This window comes from Psittacula echo, assembly GCF_963264785.1.
Source record: "Psittacula echo genome assembly, chromosome: 2".
NCBI lineage: Eukaryota > Metazoa > Chordata > Aves > Psittaciformes > Psittacidae > Psittacula > Psittacula echo.
In genome coordinates this window covers 27375834-27403553 of record NC_137737.1, presented here as the reverse complement: position 1 = coordinate 27403553, position 27720 = coordinate 27375834, and the positions used below count along the sequence as shown (strand labels likewise).

Sequence of the window (27720 nt, the reverse complement as noted above, 5' to 3'; positions counted from 1 at the left end):
CACTTTAGCATATTCTAATTTATTTAGTTTTGGCCTAGAATGTAGATATGAACCAGTCTGACAAAGCACTGATCTCACTCTACATGTAGCTAGTACTGATGTGCTCTGTGGGAACGGACAAAAGCTGTGACTGAAATATTAACACTGCTGTATAATATAGCAATAGATGAAATTATTCAAATGCTCTTAAATAGAGTAAATGGTACTTTTATAGTTCTCTCAGTTGACAGATTCCACTGATTTGTCTGCTTTAGCCTCTTAGCTTTTCCTCATTACTTAATAAAAATAATTGGATTGAATGAGTTACTGGTGTGGGTGTACAGTTGTGTGTGTACACACACACGCATACACACACAGAGGTAAATTATATATACAATTTTTTATACGTATGATGTCACTTAAACATAATTTATATCTGGTAAAGAGTAATTTTTAGCTTTTTTACTTGTTTCAACGTAAAAACTTTTATACAATTTTTAAGGTATTTGGAAACTGAGTGGCTACAGAAAGCGAGAGTTCTTCTGTCCAGCAACATAGTCTGCATAATGATCACTGCCAGCTGACTTCAGCTCTGGAGTCAGCAGCATTTCCATTGCAAATAGATAAATTACACCAGAGCTGTGCTTATTTGCTAGCTACATGTCAGTGTTTTGCTAAATGAAGTTTGTTCTTTTTTGTATAATGTCAGACATAAGTCTGATTTTACACACGTGCTCTTCTTTCTATGTAAATTAATGGACAGAATTAGTTTTTGTGAATTCTGACATAACCACTTCCATTTTTGTGACTATTCATTTGTGACATAAGAAATGCGTTCAGTGTGATGTGGAAAAAAGCCTGCAATCTGGAAGGAGGTGGAGAAAACAGGAGTCTTTTTTCTCAAGAGAACGCTTTAAATGACTTCATAAATGTGGGATCAGATTCTGCCTTCAGAAATGGGCAACTTTCTTCTAAACACAGTGGGACCAATATAAGCTTATCTGAGAGCAGAATTTGATCTACACAGTCCAGCAGAAGCGTTTTCTTACCCCTGAAACTGGCTACAGTGGTAGAAGACGAGTTATTGTTATAAGCTATTTGGAAGAGTCAGCCTGATTTACTAACTTTATGCTGCCAAACCCTATGAAAATATTCAAGTTCTAATGCACTAAAATCTTGCTGGCAAAAAGGAAAATCATCTCAGAAGACAGTATGCAGTGTATCATTTTAGCAACATTAATTACTCTTAGTAAATATTGATCTGTACTTGTCGTAGATAAGAATTACAGAAACAAAGCAGGACCACTTTATATGCAGTTTGTAGAGATTAGTATATATTCCTATTTCTTATTCTGTATTTCTTCTGCAAATTCACACTGAAATCTGAGGAGTATACATGTGAAAGGAAGGGAGGACACAGAACAAATGATAAGTGCTATGTGAGTGTTCACAGTTTCTTGGGTCATGCATGAAGTGGAATTGAGAAAAATAATATAGAGACAATGGGCCTGACATTAAATTGACATAAAATCTTAGATCTTAGGGGTTGGGTTTTTTAAAAATGTAAACTGGACTATTCAGTGTACTAAAGCAGTCTTGAAAGTAGTCTCTGAGCTTTCTACCAAACAGGTAAAAGTGTCTCTTATAAAGAAAAGGGTTTTTCTTACACTGACCCCGATTTTAGTGACAGTTTAATTGTAATATATTTATTATAGATTAATTCTGTAATCTATCATGTATATCTTAAACTTTCATTTTCTTTTAAAACCTGTAGAACCATTTTCCTCCTCTGTAAATTAACAGATTCCAAACAGTTGGTTTCAGTGGGACAAAGAGAGAATATTGATAAAGGTTTAGCTGCTATTGTCCTTGTCACAATTCATTAGTATTTTTGAGTAGGAAACACAATTTCTGGTTATCAGTTTCACTTAGTAAAACAAACAAAAAAAAAAAAACAACTGAAAGCTTAGTGGAGAATATCTGAGTATATAATGAAATATGTGATTGTGTTCTTTAAACAGTGTGCTAGTTTTCTTTGTAACAAAAAACAATTCCTCAGAATGTATTTCCTATAATGGCCCTTAAGGCATTTACCGAAGTGATAGCTAATGTTTTTTCTTTAGAAATTCCTTTTTGCTGTTAGAAGGTGTCAAGTTATATGGGTAGGGGACAATGAATGTTCTTTGTGAAAGAAAGATTTAAGTTATAACACTCATCTTATACATAGCATCAAACGGATACTACTTTTCTTGTGTAGCACTTAGTTGGCATTGCAGTGCTGCCTGTGAAAGGGCACGGCCAGTATTTCCTTGTCATACACCTGCCTGAATGTTTAAAATGCTCTGGTCAAACAGAGCAGGCTTACAGGATGAATTGCACTGTAAACTGCTTGCTGTCCTGAGATTAAAAAGAAAGTGTATTAACAAAAAAAAAAAAAAAAAAAAAAGGCAAAAAAAAAAGAAAAGGGTTTTTTTTGCATCTCCCTCATGGTTTTGCTGTATTGTGGAAGAGGCCAGTGAAAACGAATAAGCTGCTGCCAGTGTGACAGGTCAAGACTTTTAGAAGGCCCATGAGGAGTTTATATAGAGCAGGATCCTTTGGAGGAGGCTTTGTTTCTAGGGATGGAATCTATCCATGAGAAACTCTGGCTTTGCTTGGTGCTTGTTTCCCTCTGCCTTTGACCATGTTTTTCAGAAGAGCTGCTGCAGGAGATGAATAGCCCAACAAAAGCCTCACTATTTAGGGAGCTGTGTTCCCTCAGCACATGACCTTAAATGAGAAAGCAGCCTGTAATTCAGAAGGAATTTCCTCAGCGATTGCAGAAGGACTCTGCTTTCTATAGTGCTTAATATGGGAGATATTAAAGACTAATTAGTTCATATTCATTTTCAATGCATTGTGCATCAAAGATGCTTATAAACATGGGAGCGGGGGGAATATCTAGGCTCAGAATAGAATGTTCCAAACTTCTTAAATAAAACTTCTTCTACTGGGTTTCTTCTTCTTAAAAAAAAAAAAAAAAAAAAAGTCAAATAATTCGACTGGATGCCTATTCCCAAAAATACACCAGCAGATACTCTTGCATCTTATAATTGTTTCTGGGAGTTGTTTTTAGATTTGCTTCCACAAACGGACCATGTATGTGTATGATTCTTCAACAGCAGATTTGTTAATGCCAAAATCCATATGTATACTTTTCAAATTCTAATCCCATTTTTTTTACCTTTAACTGGTTATTTTTCTAACATTTCAGAATGACATGTTTATACAATTAAAAAGTATACATTTTACTTCTGAGTTTTTTAAAGACTTCACAATGAAGAAATACCGTGAACTGATTATTTCTAAGCATTATAAGTACATTAATAACATTGCTACAGAAGTGTGTGGGAAAAGAGCTGTTTCATCCAGAAAACGTGCACATGGTATGCAAGGAATTTTCATTGTGCCCAGCTGAAATTCCCTTACGTTCACAAGGAATGTTGAAAGAGAACCTTAAAAAGGAAGGACATTTGTATAGGCATAGTTTACATTTTATGCATTATTTTCAACTGGATTTATTTTTTCCTCTCTGCAGTGTCATGATAACCTGCTATGTAAGGTATTCTTCAGACAGCAGTGGAAAAAATTATTTTCCCAGTCTGACCATATATAATACTTGTTTCCTGCTTAGTGTGCTTACCTAAATGTACACGTGTTGCAAACCGTGGGAGTGAATGTGTGAAGCAGTTTCCAACAGCCCTTAGTCCTAAAGTGGCCATAAGACCTAGTGATGCCCAAGGCAGAGAGATGCAAGATCACTGCTACCTGCACAAGGCCTTGAAGAAGGACTGCATCCTCAGCAGGCGTGATGTGTCGTGCAGTTCCCACAGCATCCCTACAGAGGTGATGCTCTGAGAACACAGTTCTCTGTTTGCCAGGGCAGGAAGCCTCTTCAAAGTAGGTTGGCTCAGCAGAGGTGGTGCAGTTTGTGTCCAAGCTGCTTGGCCATGCTTTGAAACTGCATTTTGTGCAGCCTGAAACCCTCAGCACTGCAGGCTTTAGCATCTGTACTCATCAAAAAATGCTTGTATGTAATGTAGCAAGGGACTGCCTGTGCCAGTATGTACTGTAAACCTGAATGCTTATGACTGACATTAAAGCTTCTGGGAAGTCTTTGGGCATCTGCCCACTGATCCTGATCCACTCTCAGGATCTCCACCAGCCAACCTTAAGGAATGTAAGCTGTAGCTGGAAAAAGGCACTTCACATAGAGGCATTTGTGCTGAGTCAGTGCTGGGTGACACTTCCTCTGCTCTGACTGTGCGTGACGTGTACTGACAGTGCTCAGGTTGTTTGCAAGAGAGGGGAAAGATTTGTTTGCTAAGCAGATTAGAGGAGTAGTTGAGAAGAACACCACTTTTTAATGATGCTGCTCCAATGTACAGACATCTCATGGATCTTGCAGAGAATTGAAATTCATGGAGAGGGAAAAAAGGTTAAAATTAGCCAGCGTGAATGTATTTCCACAGCAAGCCAAACCAGTGGGTTTCACTGAGTGCAAGCCAGCTCAGGATGGTTAGCCTTTCTGGGGCGGGAGGTGGAGGGGAGAAAAAGAAAAAAACTTAAAATTGGTAGATTCTTAAGCTTTATAAATGCTGCTCTGGATTGCATGTTCTCTTTGTTTCCTTTTCTGCACACATTAAAAAAAAAAAAGTACCTACTTAATAAAATAAAAATAAATCAGACATTTGTTAAAATAATGGCTTCTACCCAAATCCCAGCACCCTGATACCTGTATTTGGGCTGTTTCAGATTATTTTGAAGGGACATGTTGAAAGAGGAAGGATTATTTTGGGAAGGGATTAGTGTTCGATGAATTCACTGTGCTAAAATCTTCACTTTTACCTACTACTGCTTAAAAAAATAAAGTATTTTTAAATGTCTTATTTAGCAATGGTGTGACAGCTATTAATAATGCTACAGTTTTTAAATTTCTGTTTAACATATATACTACCTTTTGTAAAAAAAGTATATACAGATAATGTTTCTCTAGAGTTTATGCATAGAGAATGTTAGTAAGGGAAGAGGTTTTTAATAAATTTATAACTTCCTACTGTTCATATTACATTTTAAATGATACTTTTAAATCACTGCTTTTGTCATCTGCAAATATACTGAACATTTTATTATTTAAAATAGTATACTTTTATAGCTGTTTATTAATTTCAGGTGACTACTAACTTCTATTTTGTTATTTATTAATGACTTGACACTGTAGTATATTGAGATGTTTATTTTTCTATCAGAGCTGTAACAACTATGACATTGCATTATTATAATGCAACATTATTGTACTTGCTCTCTAAAAAAATAAAATCAATATTTAATCCATATGGATTTTTCATATTTGTAATGCTTATTATGTCTGTAATAAGTTAAGGAACAGATGCTGCCCTCCTTTTAAAAATAGAAGGCACCTTCATTGAAGAGCAATGTCTGCAAAGGGAAGCAAATGATTACAACTCTTTTTGAAGGGAATAATACTGTGTTGGGAGAGATAAAACACAACACCATGTTTATCATATGTAGACAAACAGATGAATGCATGTTCAGGATGAACTTTGAGAAGGTAGGAAGGGACACAGTAGCCATTAGCAGTTTGGAGGTGCAGCTTGTTTGCCATGCCCAATGCAGCAGAAGCATGAATGCACAAGGAGGCACTAGCACTTGGTAGAGGACAAGATAATTTTTGTAGAAATATAATCTATAGACTGACAGGTGGTTATGATAGCCTTTCTTTTGCTTTGCCCTGTTGGGTGGTAGAGGAGCTGGTTTCGTGCTCCAGTTTTTGCTCTAGGCATGAGAGAGCAAACTAAAGTAACAACTGATATTTGCTCAGTCATCACGTCACTTAGTGTACGGGACTTAACAATACAACAGAAACACCTTGGAAGAGCTGTACAGCAAAACTAGGAAAAAAAAAAAGAAGTCAATATCACAAGGACATTCATTCACCTTTGTTGCTTCTTCTGTCAAAGCAAGGAACATAATCCCAATAGATGCCTGATGAGGTTAAGGCTGAGAATTTCATTTCACAGAGGCAGGAGTCACCAGCCTTCACTGGCATACTGAGCAAGCACATGCAACCAGCCCTTGACATACACATTTACCTTGAAAGTCCCTGATTGAGGGAACATTAATGTTGTCACCAACTCAGAGTAAACGTAAACCTAGATCTGAATTCCACGCACACAATTTGAACTACAGACGTAGGTCTTTATTTTGCCATCTGATAGTAATCTCAAAACTAAGGTTACTGTTAACATTTAAGTTTCCTACAGACAGTGATCCTGGCACCAAGCTGTGTTGTATACCCTATGTGTTGTGGAATGACAGTAAGCGATCTAGATAAAGTTCGTTCTTTCTTCCTATGTCCTGAAATCCAGCTAATAAATCTTGCCTATATAACTTAAAATGTCCAGATAATTACAGAAAGAAGTTTTGGCATCAGTTTTTATTCACATCCACAAAGTTGTCGATGAGGGCACAACAATGACCTAATTTGATTCCAACATAACGCAACTGCTATTTTGTTGCAGGTACCATTGACAAGAAACAGGCTTGTTGCTCAGTCTCTCCCAAGAGGAAAGATACCTAAATTACAGCCTCTAAACCCAGCAGAGGGAAGAGATCCAGGTTTCAGACACTTTTTTGACACCAGTCATGTAGGTGCGCACTATTATAGAATTTCTCTACCTGCATGATTCCCTTTGTTGTACGTGAAGAATTTGATCCAGTACACAGAGAGGGTGGCATCAGGGACAGGTGGCTTAAATGAAGATCTGAATATGGCTGGTGATCACTAAAAGGCAACAAAAACTTTGTTAACAGACTGATTTCAACTAGTAAGGGGTTAATCTGAAAAGTGAGTGCTTTCTTCTGCTTTCAGGTCTACAATAAAGAGAAGAACCTTGGAAATGCATTCCTGCTACCCTTGGTTTAAAACTAAATGGCTTAAATCTGTTGTATGAATTAAATAAAAAATCTAGTTTTACAGAAAACTAAATGATCTGAAGCTGTATTTAGAGCACAGGTATTCTCAGTGTGGTGTAGCGGCTTCTGGCTGCTCATTTTTTCCTTGGGAGCCTTAGACTGATCCAAGTTGGGTTGGACTGTACAGAATTCATATTGCCTAGAAGTAGGCTGCCAGTCTGATTTATTAGAACTAAAGAGGCCCAAACATCACCATTTCCTGGCACCTTATCCCAGGAAAACTGTGGTGTGTGGCAGAAAGCAGTGTCTTCCTTTTTCCAAACCCTTCTATCATCTACTCAGCCCAGAGCATAATATGGCCTCTGATTATTTTCTTGGCCTTGAACTGCATGATTCATGAAGGACAGTTACTGTTTAATAAATATGATGTGTATGCAAGCTGATAAAACTAAATGATTAACCACAAAAGTATAATATTGCCAAGTTACATCACATATGCTTATTGAAATCAGTGCATGTGATGTATTTCTTTCAGCTTTCCAGGTTGCCAAGTCCCCCTCCCAGGGCCCTAAGCCTGTTGTTTATGCCTCAGCAATCTGGAGAGCTCAGGACCTGTTCCTGAGTAGGGTTCCTCTGCTCTCAAAATTGCTCACAGGAGCAGCCTTTCCCACAAACCCCCTTCCGACTCTGTGGCCTTTGACCATAGCCTTAACACATCCATTCTGAAAGCATCACCGGGGCTGTAAGATTTGTGGCTGAACTGCTGACAGGACACATGTCAGTGGATGTGTTCTCCACAGAATTTTTAGGCACACTTTCGCTTTACTCTGCTCTGGACAAAGCAGGAATTTCAAAGATTTCTACAGCTTAAATGTAGTGCTCTCTAGATTACCCTTCTCTTCAGAAGTGTTTAAGGTTGGCTTCTGTCCTTGAATCATTCTGCAGCTGTACCCAGGCCTCTGTGAAAAAGCAAAAAAAAAAGAGCTAAAATAAATACTTCCCATATTTCTCAGTTTCTGGTGCATCTCTCCATATCTAAATTGAGCTATCAAAGAAAATTATCTTCACTGTGCCTTTCTTGAAAATTGCAGGCACTGAATCAGAGGGCTTCATCTGGAAACAGCTGATGAGAAGAGCTTTTTTATTTTGGGGCAGACAAGAACAAGTCTGTAGTACAGAGCTAAACAGAGCATCTCTGAGACTGGTCAGATGCAGTCACACTCCTCTGCTCCTTTCCAAAGTTAAGAAGTCAGGGCTATTTCTTGGTGAACTAGTCAGTCCTCAACATACCCACTGGGATGCTCCTGCTATAAGCTTTGAATCTGATAACCTCACAGCTTCTGCAAGCTGTATGCAACATACAAACCCCAGAGACACATTTCCCTGTGGCATTTCACGACACAGACTCAAGTTGATGCAGACTCAAATCCTCATTTACTATCTCCAAGCCCTTTTTATCCCCTTGTTCGGTACTTTCCCAACCTGCACATACATACAACATTCAATCTCATTGGCCGCTGTGAAACTCTCCAGGTAAATAGACCAATCACAATGTTGCAGACCCTCTCACAACCCCCACATCCTCTGGCCTCCAACTGAGATTCCTGCCACAACTGCATCCTGGCCCATCCTCCCAAGGCTTGCTCTTCGACCTTCCCTGTCCTTCAATGCCCCAACTCATTACCCCAGGGCTTGTCAAGCACCAAGGCCTCAGAGCTCATTCCCAAACTCTTTTTCATGCAAATCTTATCACCTTCATTCCCCACATTTCCCATCCAGTACCACCATTCTGGTGGCAATTTTTATCGTTTGTAAATATTTCTTTATGTATACATTTACGTGTGTGTGTCTGCATGTTCCATCCAAATCAACCTTTCCTAAGCATTAAGAAGTCCATCTCTGACTGCTAAATAGCCTGTCAGAACAAATTTTAAAAATATATGTACTATATATACAGATAGAGTCTTACAATACTTTTTGTATATATTTAAAGTGGGATACCTCCCCTAATTTCTCAAGCATAAGAGGATTTTCCTTTAAAAATTTATATACATATCCTGTTTTCTGACAATGGCTAGGCTGCTATCACATTGAAACCACGACTTGAAGTGTTCCCTAATGGAAGACAGGCACATCACCTTACACAGGGGTTCTTTGTTCACAAATAGGTTCTAATCAAAAAAAGGAGCAGGCCGAAGGAGGTGATCCTGCCCCTCTACTCTGCTCTCGTGAGACCTCACTTAGAGCATAGTGTGCAGTTCTGGTGTCCTCAACATAAAAAGGACATGGAACTGTTGGAACAAGTCCAGAGGAGGGCCACGAGGATGATCAGGGGAGTGGAGCACCTCCTGTATGAAGAAAGGCTGAGAAAGTTGGGGCTGTTCAGCCTGGAGAAGAGAAGGCTGCGTGGAGACCTCATAGCAGCCTTCCAGTATCTAAAGGGGGGCCTACAAGGATGCTGGGGAGGGACACTTCGTTAGGGGTAACAGGTTCAAACTTAAACAGGGGAAGTTTAGATTAGATACAAGGAGGGTACTTCTTTACTGTGAGAGTGGTGAGGCACTGGAATGGGCTGCCCAAGGGAGTTGTGAATGCTCCATCCCTGGTGGTGTTCAAGGCCAGGTTGAACAGAGCCTGTGGTGACATGTGTAAGGCATCCCTGGCCATGGCAGGGAGGTTGGAACTGGGTGATCTTAAGGTACTTTACAACCCAAACTATTCTATGATTCTGTGATTCTGTGTCAAAAATAGTAAATAATTTGTTAGCCAATTTATTCTTCATGCTTTTGTAAGTGAAGTCTTGCTTTTTAAAAAGGAAAGAGTCCTTAGGTCAAAAGAAAAAAAAGACAATGCGTCAGACAGATCATTTTGCAAAGCAATAAAAGTGGCATTCCCAGAAGAACTATTTATCGTCATATGACAGAGTGAGACATTTCATGCTGCCTCAAATGAAATCTGAGTAAATTAATTTCCGGAGGAGAAGGGAAAAAAAAAAAAAAAAAAAGAAAAAGAAGAGAAAAAAAAGTGGGGGGAAGGAATAAATAAATAAATGAAGAAAAAAAAAAGAAGCCTTTGCTTTTGTCCAACGTTCAATTCTGTGAAATTGCTGGGCCCTTGCAGTTCAGCTGAAGGCTATGTTAGGAGAAAACATGCTGAGCATCTTTGAATATTAAGTTCATAAGATGCCCTTTGAGATCAGATAAATAACGGATTAAGAATATTAATATAATGTGTTATATTCCTTCTTTGAAAAAAAAAACAAAATCTTGCAGAACCTGATCATGCAGTCAAAACTTTAGAAGCTTTTTATTTGTTGTCTTAGCTGATGCTCCCCTTTGGACCACAAAGAATTTATGCTAGCAGCCATTGTGGAGTATTCTTACATTTTCCATTTCTCCCCTTTTCATTCATCCAAAACCTGTTTGGATTTGAACTACCTGAAAATAGTGCAGTGCATAATTGACTGTAAATTCCTGTGCTACCCAGGAATTTTGCTTGTCCGGATTTTTCTCAAGTGTGTTAATGCACTCAGTTATTTGGGGGGTGGGAAGGGAGGAGGAAGGAAAATTTAACCAATGATTGCCAACATCACTTGAAATGTCTTGAAGGAAAGTGTGTTATGAGGTTAATTGCTATCATTTAAGCTTTATGATACATTTGATTACCAAGTTCCTATGGAATTCAGTTGCTTTTATCTTGCCAAATTTTACTCCTTACTTTGCCAGTGCCTAGTTCCTCATGCTTCCCTAGGCCAGTGAAGGTGCTTGCTGTTATATATATCCCAATTTAGTCATAATTGGTTTTAATCTTTTTATTACAATTGATTAATATCAAGAGGCAATAAGCAAGCAGCTCTGGGTGCGCCGGGGAGTCTCCGCTCCGCCAACAACGCACACCGGGGTCTTTGGGGTTCAGTCTCTTATACTTTGTGGTCCTGGATCTCAGCCAATCCTGTCTTCTCTTTTATGTCGACGTGGCTTCTCTCTATTGTTCTTCCTTGGTTGCTGGGGTCTTCCTTTTGGTGAAGAAACTCCTTAGAGGTGGTTGCCAACCTTCTTGGTAATGTATTAACAAGGAGACGTTTGTTACAAGCTTAACCACAGTCTTAGCTTTATTTGTTCCACACCTTGTATGCCTATTTGCTCAGTACTTAAGTTTCACAACATCCTGTAACAGGATGTGTCTCTTGGTTGCCCAACCATGCTAGCACTTAAGCAGTTCAGTAAATGGATTATTCCTTTGTTTCTTCTTCCCTTTCATCATTGTAGTGACATAAACAAACATCAGGATCATTTCTATATATCTCACACAAAGTACAATGGTCACAAGGAGTTCCTGATTGTTGACACGAATCATTCCTACATTTTCCACATTGCCAACAAAGTTGAGTCTGCAATGTCCTTTGAACCAGTAAGATAAGGGAATTGTTATTCTTGGGCAAGCTTTGGTGAAGAAAACAGTAGTATAATTTTGCTCTGATTACAAACTTGGGTAATTGAAGTTTTATTGGATGTAAGATTTATAGTCAATTTATGCACAGCTACTCCTGAAGTCACCAGCATTGCAAACCTGAAATCTTGTTAATTCTAAGGGCTATTGATTGCATGAGAGACTTATTTAAGAATCTTTTTGAGATGTCCCTTGGAATGATTTTTTTTCAGATACTTCATTTCCCCGAGGACACCTTTCTACAGGATGATAAAATAGGATTTTATTTACAGTATCCACAAGGTGGCACTGAGCCTTCCCTCCCTTAGGGATGTGGAACTGACAAGTGCTCTCAATGTTCTGACAGGAGTATTGCCTTTTCATACCAGTCTTCCATGAGAATAGCCAGATTTTTTCAGACCTAGAGTCCATCTAGCTGTGTGTAGCTCTCTACTACAGTGGAGACGAGGTGCCATGGGAAGCATAAGCACACTCTAAGTGTATACTACTTCTCTGAGATTCCCTCAGCCTCCAATCATTTTTCAGTGGAGGGAATTTCCTACATCTGATTAGTTTGTTTAATCAGTAATTCTCACTTTCAGGTAAGTGCCATTGAACTTACTTAAAAGAAGAAAAACTTCACTGAGTTTGGAAATGCTGCATGAAGAACTGTTTCCTTTTGTTCTTAACACAGCACTTTGCTCAGTGGCCCTGCATTCAGAGCGGACTCTGAGCCCCAGCCACTCTCTTCTGTAGAAATTGTCACATCTCCCTAGGTCACCTTTCCCAGAGTGCAGAGTCTAGCATAGCCAGTCATTCTTTATACTGAAGACTTTCTCTGTCTTTGATCATCTTTTCTGCCCTTTTCTGATCCTCTCCTGCCTTCTTTCCTTCCTTAAGGATAAGAAAGTAGAGCTATTTTTAAGATTCAGAATATAGATGAACCACCTATTCGCATAGGGACATACTGATGTGAGTCTTTTCCTACTCCTTTTATAATACTTCCTAACATTCGTATAACTTGATTTGATACAGAATTTTCATATCTTTCTCCTTAACAGAGGTCTCACACTGAATTACTGTCCTACCATGTTTAGCTCTGAAACTGTTGAATGAAGGAAAGCTGATCACTCACAGCTCTCTTGAATCCAAGCTCTAGCAATTTGGTTCCCCTTTGGTTCAAGCAGAAGTTATCTTCTTCATAGCTTTTACTTAGTCTGCAAGTAGCTCCATTCCTAGTGAGGCAGAAATCTCCTTCAGATACCACCCTCCTAGCATTACCTCTGCCTTTCTACTTATCTTTCAAGCCCTGCACAGGGTACAGTGAATGTTTCAGAGAAAGTTCCCAACAATGTCCTGATTTCCAGTTTTTTTTCAGAGTAATTTTTTCCAGAAGTTCCTACCTTCCTTTTTCTTTATGTGGTTGATGCTCACCTAAATGCTACTTGCTGCAACCCACTGCCTCTGAGCTTTACCAGCTTTGCACTAAGTAAGCAAATAGTATGTCTGTCTATATGTCTGAACACCTGTTTGCTGGATGAGAGCTCCTCTTTTCCTTCCTGCTGGACATCCTAATTCCAGAAGAGCACTTTCATTAAGAGAGGGCACATATATATAAACCATCTAAGAGAAACCTGTTACTGCAGTCATGTTTCCTTCCCCTCTGTTAGCCTAGGTCTCAGCAGTAGCAAATTGCTTTTTTGAGGACTAAACTGTTCAGCAGCTGCAGTATGTCTTCAGTGAATATCTCCATTACCCAACTGTCCTCTGGGTCAGCTATCATACCCTGATATCCATACACACATATGCTGTCATCCCCAAAGGAGAAGCACTCATACGAGTTTCCCTCTCTCTTTGCGGAAAAAGTGCTTCCAGTGTTCTTCTTTCCTTCCACCTTTATGAATGGGTGCAAGAGCAATTCCTAACAGCCTCTTTTCCCAGCTGCCCCTTCTTCCACTAGCCTCCTACAGCACAAAAAAATAGGGAGACACCAACCTCTTCTGCTCCCGTCTCCCTAGCAGAGCAGAAATCTTGTCCAGCCACTTACTTCTAAATTCCTACTCACTTCATGCTAGACCTGGCCTTAACAGAGTAAGGCATGTAAAGCAGCCTGACCTTGCCTCTAGCTTTATACCTGTGGCTGGCTGGCTCCCACTCACCTCTCTCCAAACTCTTTCCAGAGTGGGTTGCTGTCCTGGAATGCCCTTGGTTGGCTACTTACTCAGCTAATTATCACCTTGGCTCTTTACAGAGGGTTCTTCAGAAAGGGAACATTTCTTAAATGAGATAATTGTATTGGTCCTATAACCTGCAGAGTTTCAAAAGGGATGTGGAAACAATTTTTATTTAAGGAGATTATAAGATTTACAACTGAAAGGACTGCAGTACTTCTAACTTTCCTGTGACAGAACTAAGTTCTTTAGCCACTAGCTCAGCCTATTACTTCTTTTTAACTTTTCTACCTACTAGCCAGCTCACAACAATGGGAAAGGTACCTATCACATCACAATTACCCAGAGAATCTGCTACCTCCTGGATAAATTTCCATGTCCATTTGCCATGGTTCATAGCACAGCTCTTTCAGTGTCTTAAGCCTGGTTTACAGTGCACTGATTCTGCATCCTTTGGGATCTATCCCTTTCCTATCTTTAGAATTTCTGCTGAAGTATTTCTGAGGGTAAGAGAGAAACAAAAAAACCCAACCTTAACCTGTGGTTGGGTAACTTAGACTCAAACTCAGTAAATCTTAGAGAAAGGGCCTAGAAATCTGAGGAAGCTTCAAGGTTTGGGGGCCAGAGTTGAGGGATTTTGCCTGAGTCACATAGAAGACAAAGTTTTTATATATGGGCCTTAAACTGCCCTGCTGTAAATGGCATCTTCAGATCATTTGACACATGAGGCTCCCTTTATTATAAACTGAATTGTTAATTAAATATAACTATGGCAATGAGATTGTTTCTAAAGATTGTTTCTAAGATAAAATGAGACATAAACAAGGGTACATCTGAAAACAGTTAAAACAAGGATCAATTATAAATGTCCTCTAGTATAGTGACTACAACCTTAAAAATGTTCTTTAGGGGGTGGGATTTCAGCATTTCACTCCTAGGCTTTGTTCAAAGTTTGAAGTTCTGAACTTAAAAATTTTGGCAGAGATTCCTCCAACTTTGACACAGCACAGGCCCAAATGAACTCCTACATTTGTTGAATACCAAGAAGTGGAAAGTTAAAAAACAAGAAAAGACTACTGGGATAACTCTGAAAGTAAGAGTCAGCACAGTGGAAATCTATTAAGATATTTTTCACAGTATGAATCTCTAAGGTTTTTCCACATGGGATGAGTATTTGGATTAAGGTAGATGTCTTGACATGCTAGAGAAATGGGCCAACAGGAGTCTCATGAAATTCAGCCAGAGCAAATGCCAAGTCCTGCACCTGGGGCAGACTAACCCTTTGCTCTGATCCAGGCTAGGGACTGCCAGGTTGGGTAGCAGCTCTCCTGTAAAGGGACCCTTGGTGGACACAAGCTGAACGGGCGACAGCAGGGAACCCTGTCACCAAAGCCAGCCAGCAGCATCCTGGGCTGTATTAATAGGTGCATAGCGGGTAAAATGATGGAAGTGATTGTCCACCTTTACTTAGCACTCATTAGATCACATTTAGATGTTACATCCACTTTTGGGACCTCAGTACAAGAAAGACATTGAGAACCTCAAGCAAGTCCAGTGGAGGGCCCCTGAGAATGTTGGATTTGCAGCACTTTTGTGAGAAGAGGGCTAAGCTTGTTCAACCTGGGAAGAGATGGCTTCAGGGGGCTAAAGAGCAGCCTGCCAGCACCTGTGGGGAGGTTATCAAAAAGATGGAGTCAGCCTCTTCACCAAGGTCCATGGTCAGATAACAGACATAAGCTGGAACAGGAGATTGGATACAAGGGAAAATATTCATTCTGAGGGTAATTAAGCATTGGAAGAGGTTGCTTAGAGAACTTGTGGGGTGTCTGTCCTACAGGTGTCTGTCTGCCAAACTGGGCAAAATCCTGAACAAACTAGTCTGATGCAGTGTTGACTCCCCTTTGAGCAGAAGGTTGGCCTAGAAACCTTGAAAGGTCCCTTCCAGCCTTTAATAAAGTCTTTAATAAATGTGGTTCCTGATTAACTTCCCAGAAGACACTGTTGTTCCCTTCTGTATTAACTGCACTTACTTCAAAAGGCTTGCTGTATGGAAGTGGTGCTACTGCTAGGAACAGTAAACTCCACTGGGAAGAAAAGTTGTGATTTTCAAACTCCTTTACAAAGCAGAAAGATCTTCTTCACTGCAGAAATAGCTATATAAGGAAATTCAATACAGTGAAATTCATAGCATATGTTGATTTTCGAATGTGAATTTCTCATCTGGCTATGGAAGATTTTGTCATCTAAAGCAAAGGATCATATTCTGCTCTAAGGCATATACAATTCCCCTTAGCTTCAATTGGAACAGCATATACATATCTGAGGGCATGGTTTGACCCATGGTCAACAGCTTCCTAAAAGCTTTTTCCTACATTTTTTTTCTCGCAGTATTCATATTTTTCCTTTCCAAAGGCTCTGATGTTATTCCTGTTGCTGCAGTTATGGAGTTCAATTTAGTGGGAACATCTTTGAAGTCTAATTAGATTTCTTGAGCAAGACCATGGGTAATCTGAAATACAAGTTTACAAGATTGCTTCAGGCCAAAAGTGTCACGCAGCAATATTAGACCAAATCACAGTATCACAGTATGTTAGAGATTGGAAGGGACCTCAAAAGATCATCTAGTCCAATCCCCCTGCCAGAGCAGGAACACCTAGATAAGGTTACATAGGAATGTGTCCAGGCGGGTTTTGAATGTCTCCAGAGAAGGAGACTCCACAACCTCCCTGGGCAGCCTGTTCCAGTGTTCTGTCACCCTCACTGAGAAGAAGTTTCTTCTCAAGTTTAAGTGGAACCTCTTGTGTTCCAGTTTGTACCAATTACCCCTTGTCCTATCATTGTTTGCCACTGAGAAGAGCCTGGCTCCATCCTCGTGACACTCCCCCTTTATATATTTATATACACTAATAAGGTCCCCCCGCAGTCTCCTCTTCTCCAAACTATAGAGACCCAGCTCCCTCAGTCTTTCCTCATAAGGGAGATGCTCCACTCCCTTAATCATCTTAGTTGCCCTGCGCTGGACTCTCTCCAGCAGGTCCCTGTCCTTCTTGAACTGAGGGGCCCAGAACTGGACACAATATTCCAGGTGCCGTCTCACCAGGGCAGAGTAGAGGGGAAGGAGGACCTCTCTCGACCTACTGACCACCCCCCTTCTAATACACCCCAGGATGCCATTGGCCTTCTTGGCCACAAGGGCACAGTGTTGGCTCATGGTCATCCTGCCGTCCATTAGGACCCCCAGGTCCCTCTCCCCTACACTACTCTCTAACAGGTCGTTCCCCAACCTATACTGGAACCTGGGGTTGTTTCTGCCCAGATGCAGGACTCTACACTTTCCCTTGTTATATTTCATCAAGCTACTCCCTGCCCAACTCTCCAGCCTGTCCAGGTCCCGCTGGATGGCAGCACAGCCTTCTGGCGTGTCAGCCACTCCTCCCAGCTTAGTGTCATCAGCAAACTTGCTGACAGTACACTCAATTCCCTCATCTAAATCGTTGATGAATATATTAAATAATACTGGTCCCAATACTGACCCTTGAGGCACTCCACTAGATACAGGCCTCCAACTAGACTCCGCCCCATAGACTACAACTCTCTGGCTTCTCTCCTTCAGCCAGTTTGCGGTCCACCTCACTACCTGATCATCCAGGCCACACTTCCTCAATTTAGCTATGAGGATGCTGTGGGAGACTGTGTCAAATGCTTTGCTGAAGTCAAGGTAGACCACATCCACTGCGCTGCCATCATCCATCCACCGTGTTATTTCCTCATAAAAGGCTATGAGGTTGGTCAAGCATGACTTCCCCTTGGTAAAGCCATGTTGACTGCCCCTCATAACCCTCTTATCCTTGACATGCCTTAAGATGGCATGAAGGATAAGGTGCTCCATCACTTTCCCAGGGATGGAGGTGAGGCTGACCGGTCTATAGTTACCCGGGTCCTCCTTCTTGCCCTTTCTGAAGACTGGAGTGACATTTGCTTTCCTCCAGTCCTCAGGCACCTCTCCCATTTCCCAAGACTTGGTAAAGATGATGGAGAGTGGTCTAGCAATGACTTTCGCCAGTTCCCTCAGCACCCGCGGGTGCATCCCATCTGGACCCATGGATTTATGGATGTCCAGATTACTCAACTGGTCTCTAACCCATTCCTCATCGACTAAGGCAAACTGCTCCAGTGACCTGGCTTCATCTGAGGTCTCAGGAGTACAGGGCTCTTCAGAACTGCCTCCAGCAGAGTAGACAGAGACAAAGAAGGCATTCAATACCTCTGCCATCTCGGTATCTTCTGTCACCAGGGCACCCACCCCATTCACCAGTGGGCCTACCTTGTCTCTGGTGTTAGTTTTATCAGCTATGTATTTGAAAAAGCTCTTTCTGCTGTCCTTGACCCCTCTCGCCAGATTTAATTCTAAGGAGGCCTTAGCCATCCTAGCTGCCTTCCTACATCCTCTAGCAGCAGCCTTATATTCCTCCCAAGTGGCCAGCCCCTCCTTCCATGACCTGTAAACTCTCTTCTTCCACTTGAGCATACCCAGCAGTTCCTTATTTAGCCACGCAGGTCTCTTGGCCCTCTTCCTTGACTTCCTACATGTCAGGATGCTGTGCTTTTGAGCTCGGAATAAGCAGTTCTTGAATGCCAACCAAGTGTCATGGGCCCCTTTACCTTCAAGCAGCCTTGCCCATGGGATTTCCCCTAGCAATTGCTTGAAAAGGCCAAAGTTTGCCCTGCTAAAGTCCAGGGTTGCAATTCTACTTGCTATTGTACTGGCCCTACCACACAAGATCCTGAATTCCGCCATCTCGTGGTCGCTGCAACCAAGGCAGCCCTCAACCTTTACTGCTTCGACCAGACCCTCCTTGTTAGTGAGGATGAGATCCAGCAGCGCTCCTCTCCTGGTTGGCTCATCCACCATTTGCATGAGCAAGTTATCATCCGTACACTGGAGGAATGTTTATTTTTATTATGCAATTGTTCTCTTCCCATTCATTAGTTTGGTTTAAAAAGCTTGTGGAATGTATATGATATTTCAGAGAAGTGCCAATGTTCATCATATAGTCCATTCTTGCATTTTCTATGGAAAATGTCCCTTCTTCCAATCTTCTCCTTCCCACATTAAGCTTAAGTTTGTCCATCACACCAGGGTAACATCATCCACATCCCCAGAGTTGCAAAGCATCACTGCAATTCATTAATACTGCAAAGCATAATTAATTTATAGGGAATTTATAAGGATACATTGCACATGTATGAGAAATACCACAAGAGACTGACATCCACCATGTGTCAGCAAAGCATGGGGTGCCAGTGTAGAAAACTTTCTATACAGTGTCAGCGTTGGCCAGAAGTGGAAACTGTCACAAAGCATAAGGAAATAACAACACAGGACAAAATGTGCTTAGGCGTTCTCTCACTGGGCTGGCTCCATGGGCAGGATAGCTCCTGTGACTTTCCCAAGGAAAGCCTCATATGTGCACAAGATCTGTTCCAACTGCAGTGTGCAAGGCCAGGTATAGATTGCATCCACAAAGCTGGCAAGATAAAATATTTTAAAATAAACACAGCTGGCATCTATGCCCTCTTTCTAGATATACATAACTGATTATGCTGAATTATTCACATATGACTATAAAAACTTGAAAATTGAACCTTACAGCCATTCTGAGCAAGTCCTGGCCTTGTCCATCTGCTATGGTGTTTGCAGTGGGTGTGAAATCAGGTCTGATTTGCTTTTGGAAGCAGAAGCAGAAGTTAGGAAGAGCAGGGTATGAGATTACACACATGCACGCCCTTTACTCAGGTGTCCCCTCACAAGGTGCACTGGAAAGTGCTGGGAAGTGAGGAGAGACTCTGTATCTCATCTTCTAGCATCCCATTGCTTCCCTCATGCCCAAGAAGGAAGTGCTTCTGCTTTGCAGCACAGAAGGTAACACAGCATGGACTGCTCTTACCCTACAGCAATATCTTGTTTACAATCACAGCATTTTCAGCCAAGAAGATCCTGAAGTGCATTTACAAACTCTAAGTTTAAATTTACTCTTAGTAACTTACTGTTAAGCCCCATTCTGTCTTCAGTGAGGTAACGACAGCAAAACTTGTGTCAGGCTTGTCCTGAGATGTGACTGTCTCCATGGGCTGAGCTCAGCCCTTCTCATCTTGAAACACCACAGCTGCCTAAAGCAGCCAGCACTGCTGTGCGTGAGGAAAGCATTCTATAAGGAACGACTTTCCTGGATGGATTTCTGTAGGAATTTAACTGGAGAGATTGTAATGCCACAAGATGAAATATCAGTGACACAGTGGCTTTAACAGTCTGAGCAAGAGCAAGTCACCTTGGTGCTGATGGCAAGTGCTTGGTTCATGTCTCCTCAGCACTGTTCCTTCTGCTAGGCCAGGGACAGGGACCTCCCAAACCCTTGCTTTCCTTGGAGGTTTCTCACTGAGGCATCAAGCAGGCACAACCCTATTAAGATATTAGGAGATTGTAGCCCAGGCTTGTATGGCTACAAGTCATTACTAACAAGCACTATACAGACAGTGATAAAACAGCTGAATTTTCCATGTAAAAACCTTGAACTGATACAATGGAAACCATAAAATGGGTATGCATACTGCTCAGAGTCATACAGAAATATTTTTTCCTTTTTCGTTTATTTATTTGTTTTTCCCCCTCTGGACATCTACAATATTGCCTGAACTATTGGGATGCAGCAGTAACATTTTTCTTATTCAACTGGGATGCTAAAGGGAAAACTCTTTTCATAAATTTTTGAGGTGAAAACAACTGCAGGGATGGCTATAACTGAAGGAGAGACTTAAGCCCTTAACTGCTGACTGATAGTTTATTTAAAAAAACAGAGTTCAGCAGAAAAAAGTCTGATTATGAGAAAGCTGAGCCCACTGTCACATATTTTATTGCATCTCAGAACCAAATTGCAGGCTCCAAGCTATTTTAAATATTAAAGAGAAATATAGAAGAGAGATTCTATAAACAAAGCAAAAGGTACTGCCACTCACGATAATTTCAGGAAGGCACTCTGACACTACAGGAAAAAAAAGGAAAGGGCACTAGAGATACGTATATTCTTGCTAATGTTTTATTTTCTGATCAAAAATGGACTTATTGACAGTTAAAAGTGTCAATAATGTTTTAAAGTGCAGTAATGTTAATATTTCAAAGAAAGAAAAGTGAAGACTCCTCAATCTGGTGTTAATTTCCCTTTTTGTAATAAAAATGTCAAGAACGAAACAAAAGAAAAATAATACTAACTTAATTTTTGGTATCTGTGCCTTCCCTGATGATTTGATATTTCTTTTTTAACTTGTTTAACAAATAAGGAGAAAGGAAGAAGTCCTAGATTAAGACACAAACTGAATATTTTCCAATAAAAGGCATTTTTAGCTTGATTTGTAGAGGATGCATTTCTATAGCTCTAATAAAACACTCTTCAAAATAAATGCTGAACCAATGCATACTCATTTAATCTCCCTTAAAATTCAAGATATGCTACCTATAGGAACTGGAACTAACAAAAAAACGGAGCTGTAATTAACTTTGTAATGTTTAATGTTAAAAGAAACCATACTTCCTTTCAGTTACTTTATGGTCATGTATTTACAGAAACACGTCATCAACTTATTGTCCTCTGTTATCTCACATTTTCAAGCATGACTGCAACAGCTACATCTGACAAAACCTGGTCTCTTTGCAAGGACTCCTGTCTAATTCTGCAAGGGAGAGACTTAGAGAGGTGACCAATAGTCCACACCTTGATTTCTTAGAAAAAAACAACAAAACAACAAAAAAGCAACAGGAAACCAAAACCAAACAAAACCAACAAACAAAAAAAACCCACCACCACTTTTAACTTTTTTTTTGTTGTTGTTTTACAACTTAATCCTGCAATAAGTGCTGGTTCTGATGATTGCGTTGTTCACTTTTCATCAGGGTAGTAAAAGTGAAGGGCAAAGCTTGGCAGGACTTTAGTAGTAGATCTCTTATGTCAGTAATACTGCTTTCTTCTTGTTTAGAGGTAATTCAGTGTTGCAACCCCGAAAGGTAGCCACCTTAAGCCAGCTCATACTGGCTTCCTTCACACTATTTTGTCACTGGTGTCAGAAAAGCCCTTTGCACCTCCAGCCACGACATATGGGTTGTTCACGTGTAAACTGTGAAACACAGTTATATCCAACAAAGATATCACGCATTTAAGTTTCCACATGACAGATTAGCACACCACAAAAAATACTAACTAACCCAAATATATTGCCCAACACTTCAGTTCTATAACATGTTCCAATTCTTAGTCCATAGCCACAGTCCTAAGAAAAGGCAGTGTTAGGAGACCTGCCGTACATTTCTTCTATGATTCTACGATTTTATGATTCTATTCTATGATTCTTCTAGGGGACTCGTGGCCATGAAAGTTACATTCAACTGTTACTTTTTCAACACGTAATGACTCGGATGGGTAAGAAAAACCTAACTATTAAAACACTAAAAGCCAGATTCATCCAAGCATCATTCTAATGTTGCTGTAAATGCCATTTATAGAACTGGCCTTATGACAGAATGAATCAGGCCTCAAAGCTATGCACTGTAAACCGTGGTTGTAACCAAATATAAGTTTTTATTCACGCATTGCTGTTCGTGGGTTGCGGCATCAGTAAAGCTCTGAGAATAAATTAGGGGCCCACAGTATATTTATACTATAGGCTCTGTTACAATTGCTTTAAATTCTTTATGAGAAATAAGCACTGAATGTACAGAATGGAAGGCTTTTATCCATAAAGCTTTAATATCAAAGACATCCCCTGGGTTGGACCTCTATACCCTATCACTTTCCTCCCCACTTTCTATAGCAGCTGGTTTATAAATCAGGATGGGAATGAAAGTAGCAGAGCAGTGCCAGGGAGCCAGAGCCAATAAGGGCTATCTCAGGAAAAGCCACATAGGGAATCCCAGCCCAGGCTGAGGATTTGGGCACTGTGACTAGTGTCCCATTGTCACAGCTCCTCTGCTCAGCAGCCTCAGCACCCACACAAGTCAGCCTCTGCCCTCTTTATTAGTATATCATACTCCTCTTTGCTTCTTTTTCTGCATTTTAAATGCTCTGAGCGGAAAGAATTAGGATCCGTAAGTCATATGCCTTCTATAGGGCAGCCAATTTGTGTGCTAGACACTGGTGGTGTGCCAGGACTTCTCGTTACAGAAAAGCAAGCTTTTCCTTTATGCTCATGCCTCAGGTTTGTGTAGGAGTCTTTGGTAATACCAAGTACAGTCTTTTTTTCAGTTCTATCCAGCGGGTTTAGGTCTCAGGGGTACTGCTCTATTTCCCTGTAAAGGGGATCCCTCCTCCACACATGAACCAGTCAGCTATTCATAAAAATACTGTTTATCCTTCTGTTTTTGAATTATGCCTATTAAAGAATTTGCTTTGCTGCAAGAACGGCATCCCTGGGATTTGGAATTGGCAACATGCCACCATTTCCACATGCAAACCCTTGGAGCTACTCTCAGCCTTTCCATCGTGGCTTTGTGCTTCTACAGCCTTCACGGGTATCGTTATTCATTTAATTCCTCTTTTTTTTTTTATGTACATCTGAAAATAGGCATCTGATTGTGCCTTTCAACCTTTAAAACAAGTAAGAAAACATGAGTCATGGCTCTGATGATGTCTGGTTGTTCTCCATACACCAGAAAGAAGCCTCCCCATCTTTCTCCAGTAACCCCAGCACCCTTTCCAATGCATCCATTTATTTGGTTGTCAAATCAAAGGTTGAAGCAATGCATGTACCACTCAGCAGGTTGGTGTGCCAACAGGCCAGCAACAACCAGCTTTCAGAAAGAGTAAGGAAACACTGCTGTTTCCATGTCTTGAGTGCCCAGGTACCATTTTATTCAACCACAAACTGGGAGAAATTTCTACATTTAAGAAATGTAGGCTGCTGTCATCTTTCAGAAGTTATTACAGGAAAGTGGCCAACTGAAAAAACATGCGACTATGAACATATGACTCTCTCTTCTGCTTTTTTTTTTACTTGTTTTGGGTTGGGTTTTTTTTTAAAAAAAAACAAAACCACAATAAAAGTTAAATCAGTAGTTCTTAAGCTGTCTTTTTTCTGTGGTTGATTTGGGCAAATAATGGTGCCCACCCACTTTGCAGTTGTCATTGGGTTTATATCTCCCCACGAAAAACAGTCAAAATCACAGCTGAAAATGGAGTTGGAGAGGAGAGGTTCCATATAAGCAATAGGCTGCAAGTAAAGCTTATCAATAAGATGCTGTTGCTGTGTATTATTATTGTACTACCGAGGTTATCAGCCTTATATGACCGCTTGTTTCTTGAAGTACTACACGGGTAACTAGTAACATATCTCACTGGAGGCAGACATCATGTCACAACCTTCCATGCTATGACTTACAGAAATCTTCACACCACTTTTCCTCAAGGGAGGAAAAAGGTGAGATCCAATGAATGTCAGCAAGAAAAAAAATCAAGTAATAACAGTACACTCAACACCATGAAACAAATTCCTTGAAACAATATAGGCAATGAGCTTCCAAAAAACTCAACTGGGAAATGAGGCACATTTTTGTAATTTCAATGTTTAGACCTATTAATTGTAATTTATTTTTATTACAATCAGAATTTGATCAGGAAGCCTAATTTCACTTTGTAAGATCTTTATACTTCTACATTTTCAGCATTTTACGTTTCTTTTCTTTTTTAAATGAATCTGAAGATAGTGGAAATGCATAAACAAGAAGGAAAGTAAAGTTCAGGGTTTTGACAACTGCTCAAATAGTTTTGATTGATTAATCTATTAAAGTAATGTTTGTGGGACATCATAAATTGCGCAATGACAAATTGTACTTCCTACTCAGTGTATGACTTTGGTTTTCTAGTTTGATTTATTACACTGTAAATAACTACTTTGCATCTGAGTTGATTTGTTTATTCACTTGCATCTGAAGAAAACAGCAACCCAGTTTTGCAATAGTTAAATAGAGCAATTCTGCCATCCAGTGGCTAGCTAGGTTAAGTCATTTCTTCTCCTTCCACATGATCATTTGCTATTTCTTATTCAAAAATATGTAATTACTCTAATGTACAATGTCCATTCCATTGCAGCATTCCATTAACTTATGTAATAAAAAATTTAATTCTATTCGCACTTTTTCTTCTATATCCTACTCAAACTGAAGGCCCAAAAGAGAAGAAAGATGTGCCTATATATCCATATATCCTTCTGGATCAATTTGAGATAAGTGCAAGTTACTGCATATCCTCTCATCAAATGTCATGGACTACTGAAAATAGTGAGGCAAGAAAAACATAGCTCGTCTACAGTGTTCATGACAGAACCTTTGATGAAGTGTTGCCAAAATAATAACCACAATTGAGTTTAAATTAGTTCATGAAACATCTCTGTGACTGAAAGAAAGATCAGATGGGCAGACAATATGACAATCCTATAGTGTGATTATATTCTTACATGATCAGTCTCTTTCATTTCACCTCCATAATTTCTAAAGCAATTCTCTGGAGCACAACGTGAGATGAGGTCTTTGTTGCCTAAGCCTGTACTGAGCAGAATGGTAAATGTGGCCATGAGTCACAACTTGAAAAGGTCTCCTCATTTCCAAACCAAAGTCTACTGTGGTCACTTCTGAAGAAGAAAGGCTTTCCTGATCGCAAAGTTTTGTTGGTGAGCCACAAGCCTGGTTTTGGGGAAGGCCTCATTGCACAAATTAAGTGTCTGGCATTCACGGGAAGCTTCCAATTTGGACAAAAGCAACATGTGGGAAGAAAAACCCAAGGAAGCAAGAAGATGCCCAGTGAAGGGGAAATGCAAGGGAAGAGGCTCACACACATACAATACTACACAGTTGCGACTGTGTTGAAAAAGGGAAACAGATTCTGATAGGCTCTTCTGGCTCCTTTTTCTACTCCTGTGTTTTTAGACCTGCCACTGCCCTGAAACAATAACCTTGTGCAGATGAAGTTACACATCCCAGGGACTGTCACCTGGAGAAAAGGCACAGTGCTAAAGTAGAGTGGGGGCCTCATGCTGTGGGTACAGCTCTGGCATGGAAAATTCACAGTCTTAGTGTACAGTTATGGCTTGGTTCTAGCACAAGAACCCTGTGCTCTCGTGACCCTGGCAGAAAAGGGGAGGGGAACGCCCAACCACCTTTCTTAACGTATAGACTGACTGCTTGTTTTCACTTGGGTTTAATTGCAGCTTTTCTGCTTCCCAGACTTTGCACATAGTCCAGCTGTGGAGTCCTTCCAGGAGCAGCATAAACACATGTTGTGACCCCACACAAAGAACACTACTCCAGGTACAGCAGCCAATCCAGCTCCCATTCTGGCATGTCCTCCCCATATCTCTTCTCCACTACATTCCCAACACAGGTGTGACTCACTATAACCCAGTGTGATTCCTCTAGGATTAAGTATTTCCCAACATATTTTTTTGAACACAAGCAGCAACTTCCCCCATGCCAAGCAGGGCATCTAGGGAAATCCATTTTTTAAAGTAGTCCTGCATTTTGGGGGCATAAATCACTGCACATCACTGACTTGCATACTCTTCCACACTATGATATGAGAGACTAGTTAACACACTGATAATCCTTTTGTTACAGAGACACAGAAAGATTCTCCCACATAAAAACTCTTTGATCTAAACAGAATTGTACCTTAGCCTGAAGTTTAAAAGGTAGCTACAGATTTAGAGAGCGTCTTAACTTCCAGAGGGCCAACCTTATGTATAATATACAATAATATATAGTATATACTAATACACTATAATATACTATATTATATGTAGATTCTTTATATTATATTATGCTATGTTATGTTGCATAATGTACATATATATTTATTGTATTTTTTATAATTTATACAAATCTGTTCTCAGAAAAGAGACTAATAATAGCTAAATGCAGTTATCTGCTTCTTCTTTTTTCTTTTATAAATTAAAAAAAAAAAAAGCATTAAAAAAAATGCAGAACCCAGCATAGAGAGATCAAGAAAGATGGAGAAGCAAGAGCTTCCCAAGCTGTACTTTTCTCACCTCGTCAGCTGCAAAACTCTAAGGAGACCAAATGACAATTTTGAGTATTGGGGGGTGGGATGAAGAAATCCTCCCCAGGCATATCCCAAGGCAGATGAAGAATTCGCTGCTCTGGAGCCCTTTGAAGAGGGAAAGTGCTGACAGTCATCACTATCTCACTCCCACCGAGCATGTGTCCACTTGGCAGAGCTCTGCTACCCCTTCTGCATGGGTCTTATTGATCTGAAGTTGGGGCCAGGTGTGGATACAGATTTGTGGCTGAGATGAACATTGCTGTGATGACCACGGTTCAGATCAAAGGAGAAACAACTTCAGTTTGAGCCCTTTTGAAGAAATATTATAGAATTTTTAATGAATACTTTTTACTGGACAGATGACCTAAGGTGAGCTGGAAAAGCTTAACTCTTTCTTACAGCCTAAATGAGCTTTTTATGGGTTGATAGCAAACTGCTGTCCTCATGTTTAGCACCAAGAGAAGAAAGCAGTATTATTGCTTTAACATGGCTAATACCCTGGCCATGTTTTTAATAATAAGCCAAATGAAGAGAAGTGCTGGTAGGGATATGTTTCTATTCTCACCATACTGGTAGAATCATCGGCACAGCTTTTTTAATCAAATCTGAGTAGGGAGGAGAAAAGCCCATGATGAGTATCTGGAGCAAGTCTCCCTCACAGAAGCTGTTACAGCAGCTTTCCAATTTGCATGAACTCCTGAGCATTAGACTTGGTGGAGGAGATTTTTTCAAGGGCATATAAGGGGGTTCGGAAACTTACTCATGGTATCATCTATCAACAAGAAGAAACTGAAAGCTGGTCCCTCAGTGATACTGAGTGGTTTGGAGCTGCTAATTCATCTAAGTTTCTTAAATGTAGTGATTCCAAAAGCATCTTTTGGAATCCTCAGTGATTCCAAAGCATCTTTTGAGATGAGACTTTTGCAATATTTCAGAGGAGTATGCCAACCACACCCCAGAAACCCAGTGTTTCTGGGGTATGTATGGCTTCAGTTATCTCACTGTTTTCAGATTCCTGTGTGGTGGATTTTCATGGTTTCCTAATGAAGTCCCTCCACTCCTTTCCCATT

The 27720-nt window shown here is 40.3% G+C and overlaps 1 protein-coding gene across 1 annotated transcript in view; it reads left to right on the top strand.

Moving 5' to 3' along the window:
• ITGB8 (integrin subunit beta 8) overlaps nucleotides 1-6964 on the top strand; it is a gene marked incomplete at both ends in the record, with an annotated part of 51611 nt that extends 44647 nt beyond the window's left edge. Inside the window, 2 exons of the mRNA XM_080611448.1 lie at nucleotides 6561-6686; nucleotides 6911-6964. Of these exons, the coding sequence (XP_080467574.1) occupies nucleotides 6561-6686; nucleotides 6911-6964 (180 nt within the window). The remainder of the gene's footprint in view (nucleotides 1-6560; nucleotides 6687-6910) is intronic.
• Between the last annotated feature and the right edge of the window lie 20756 nt (nucleotides 6965-27720).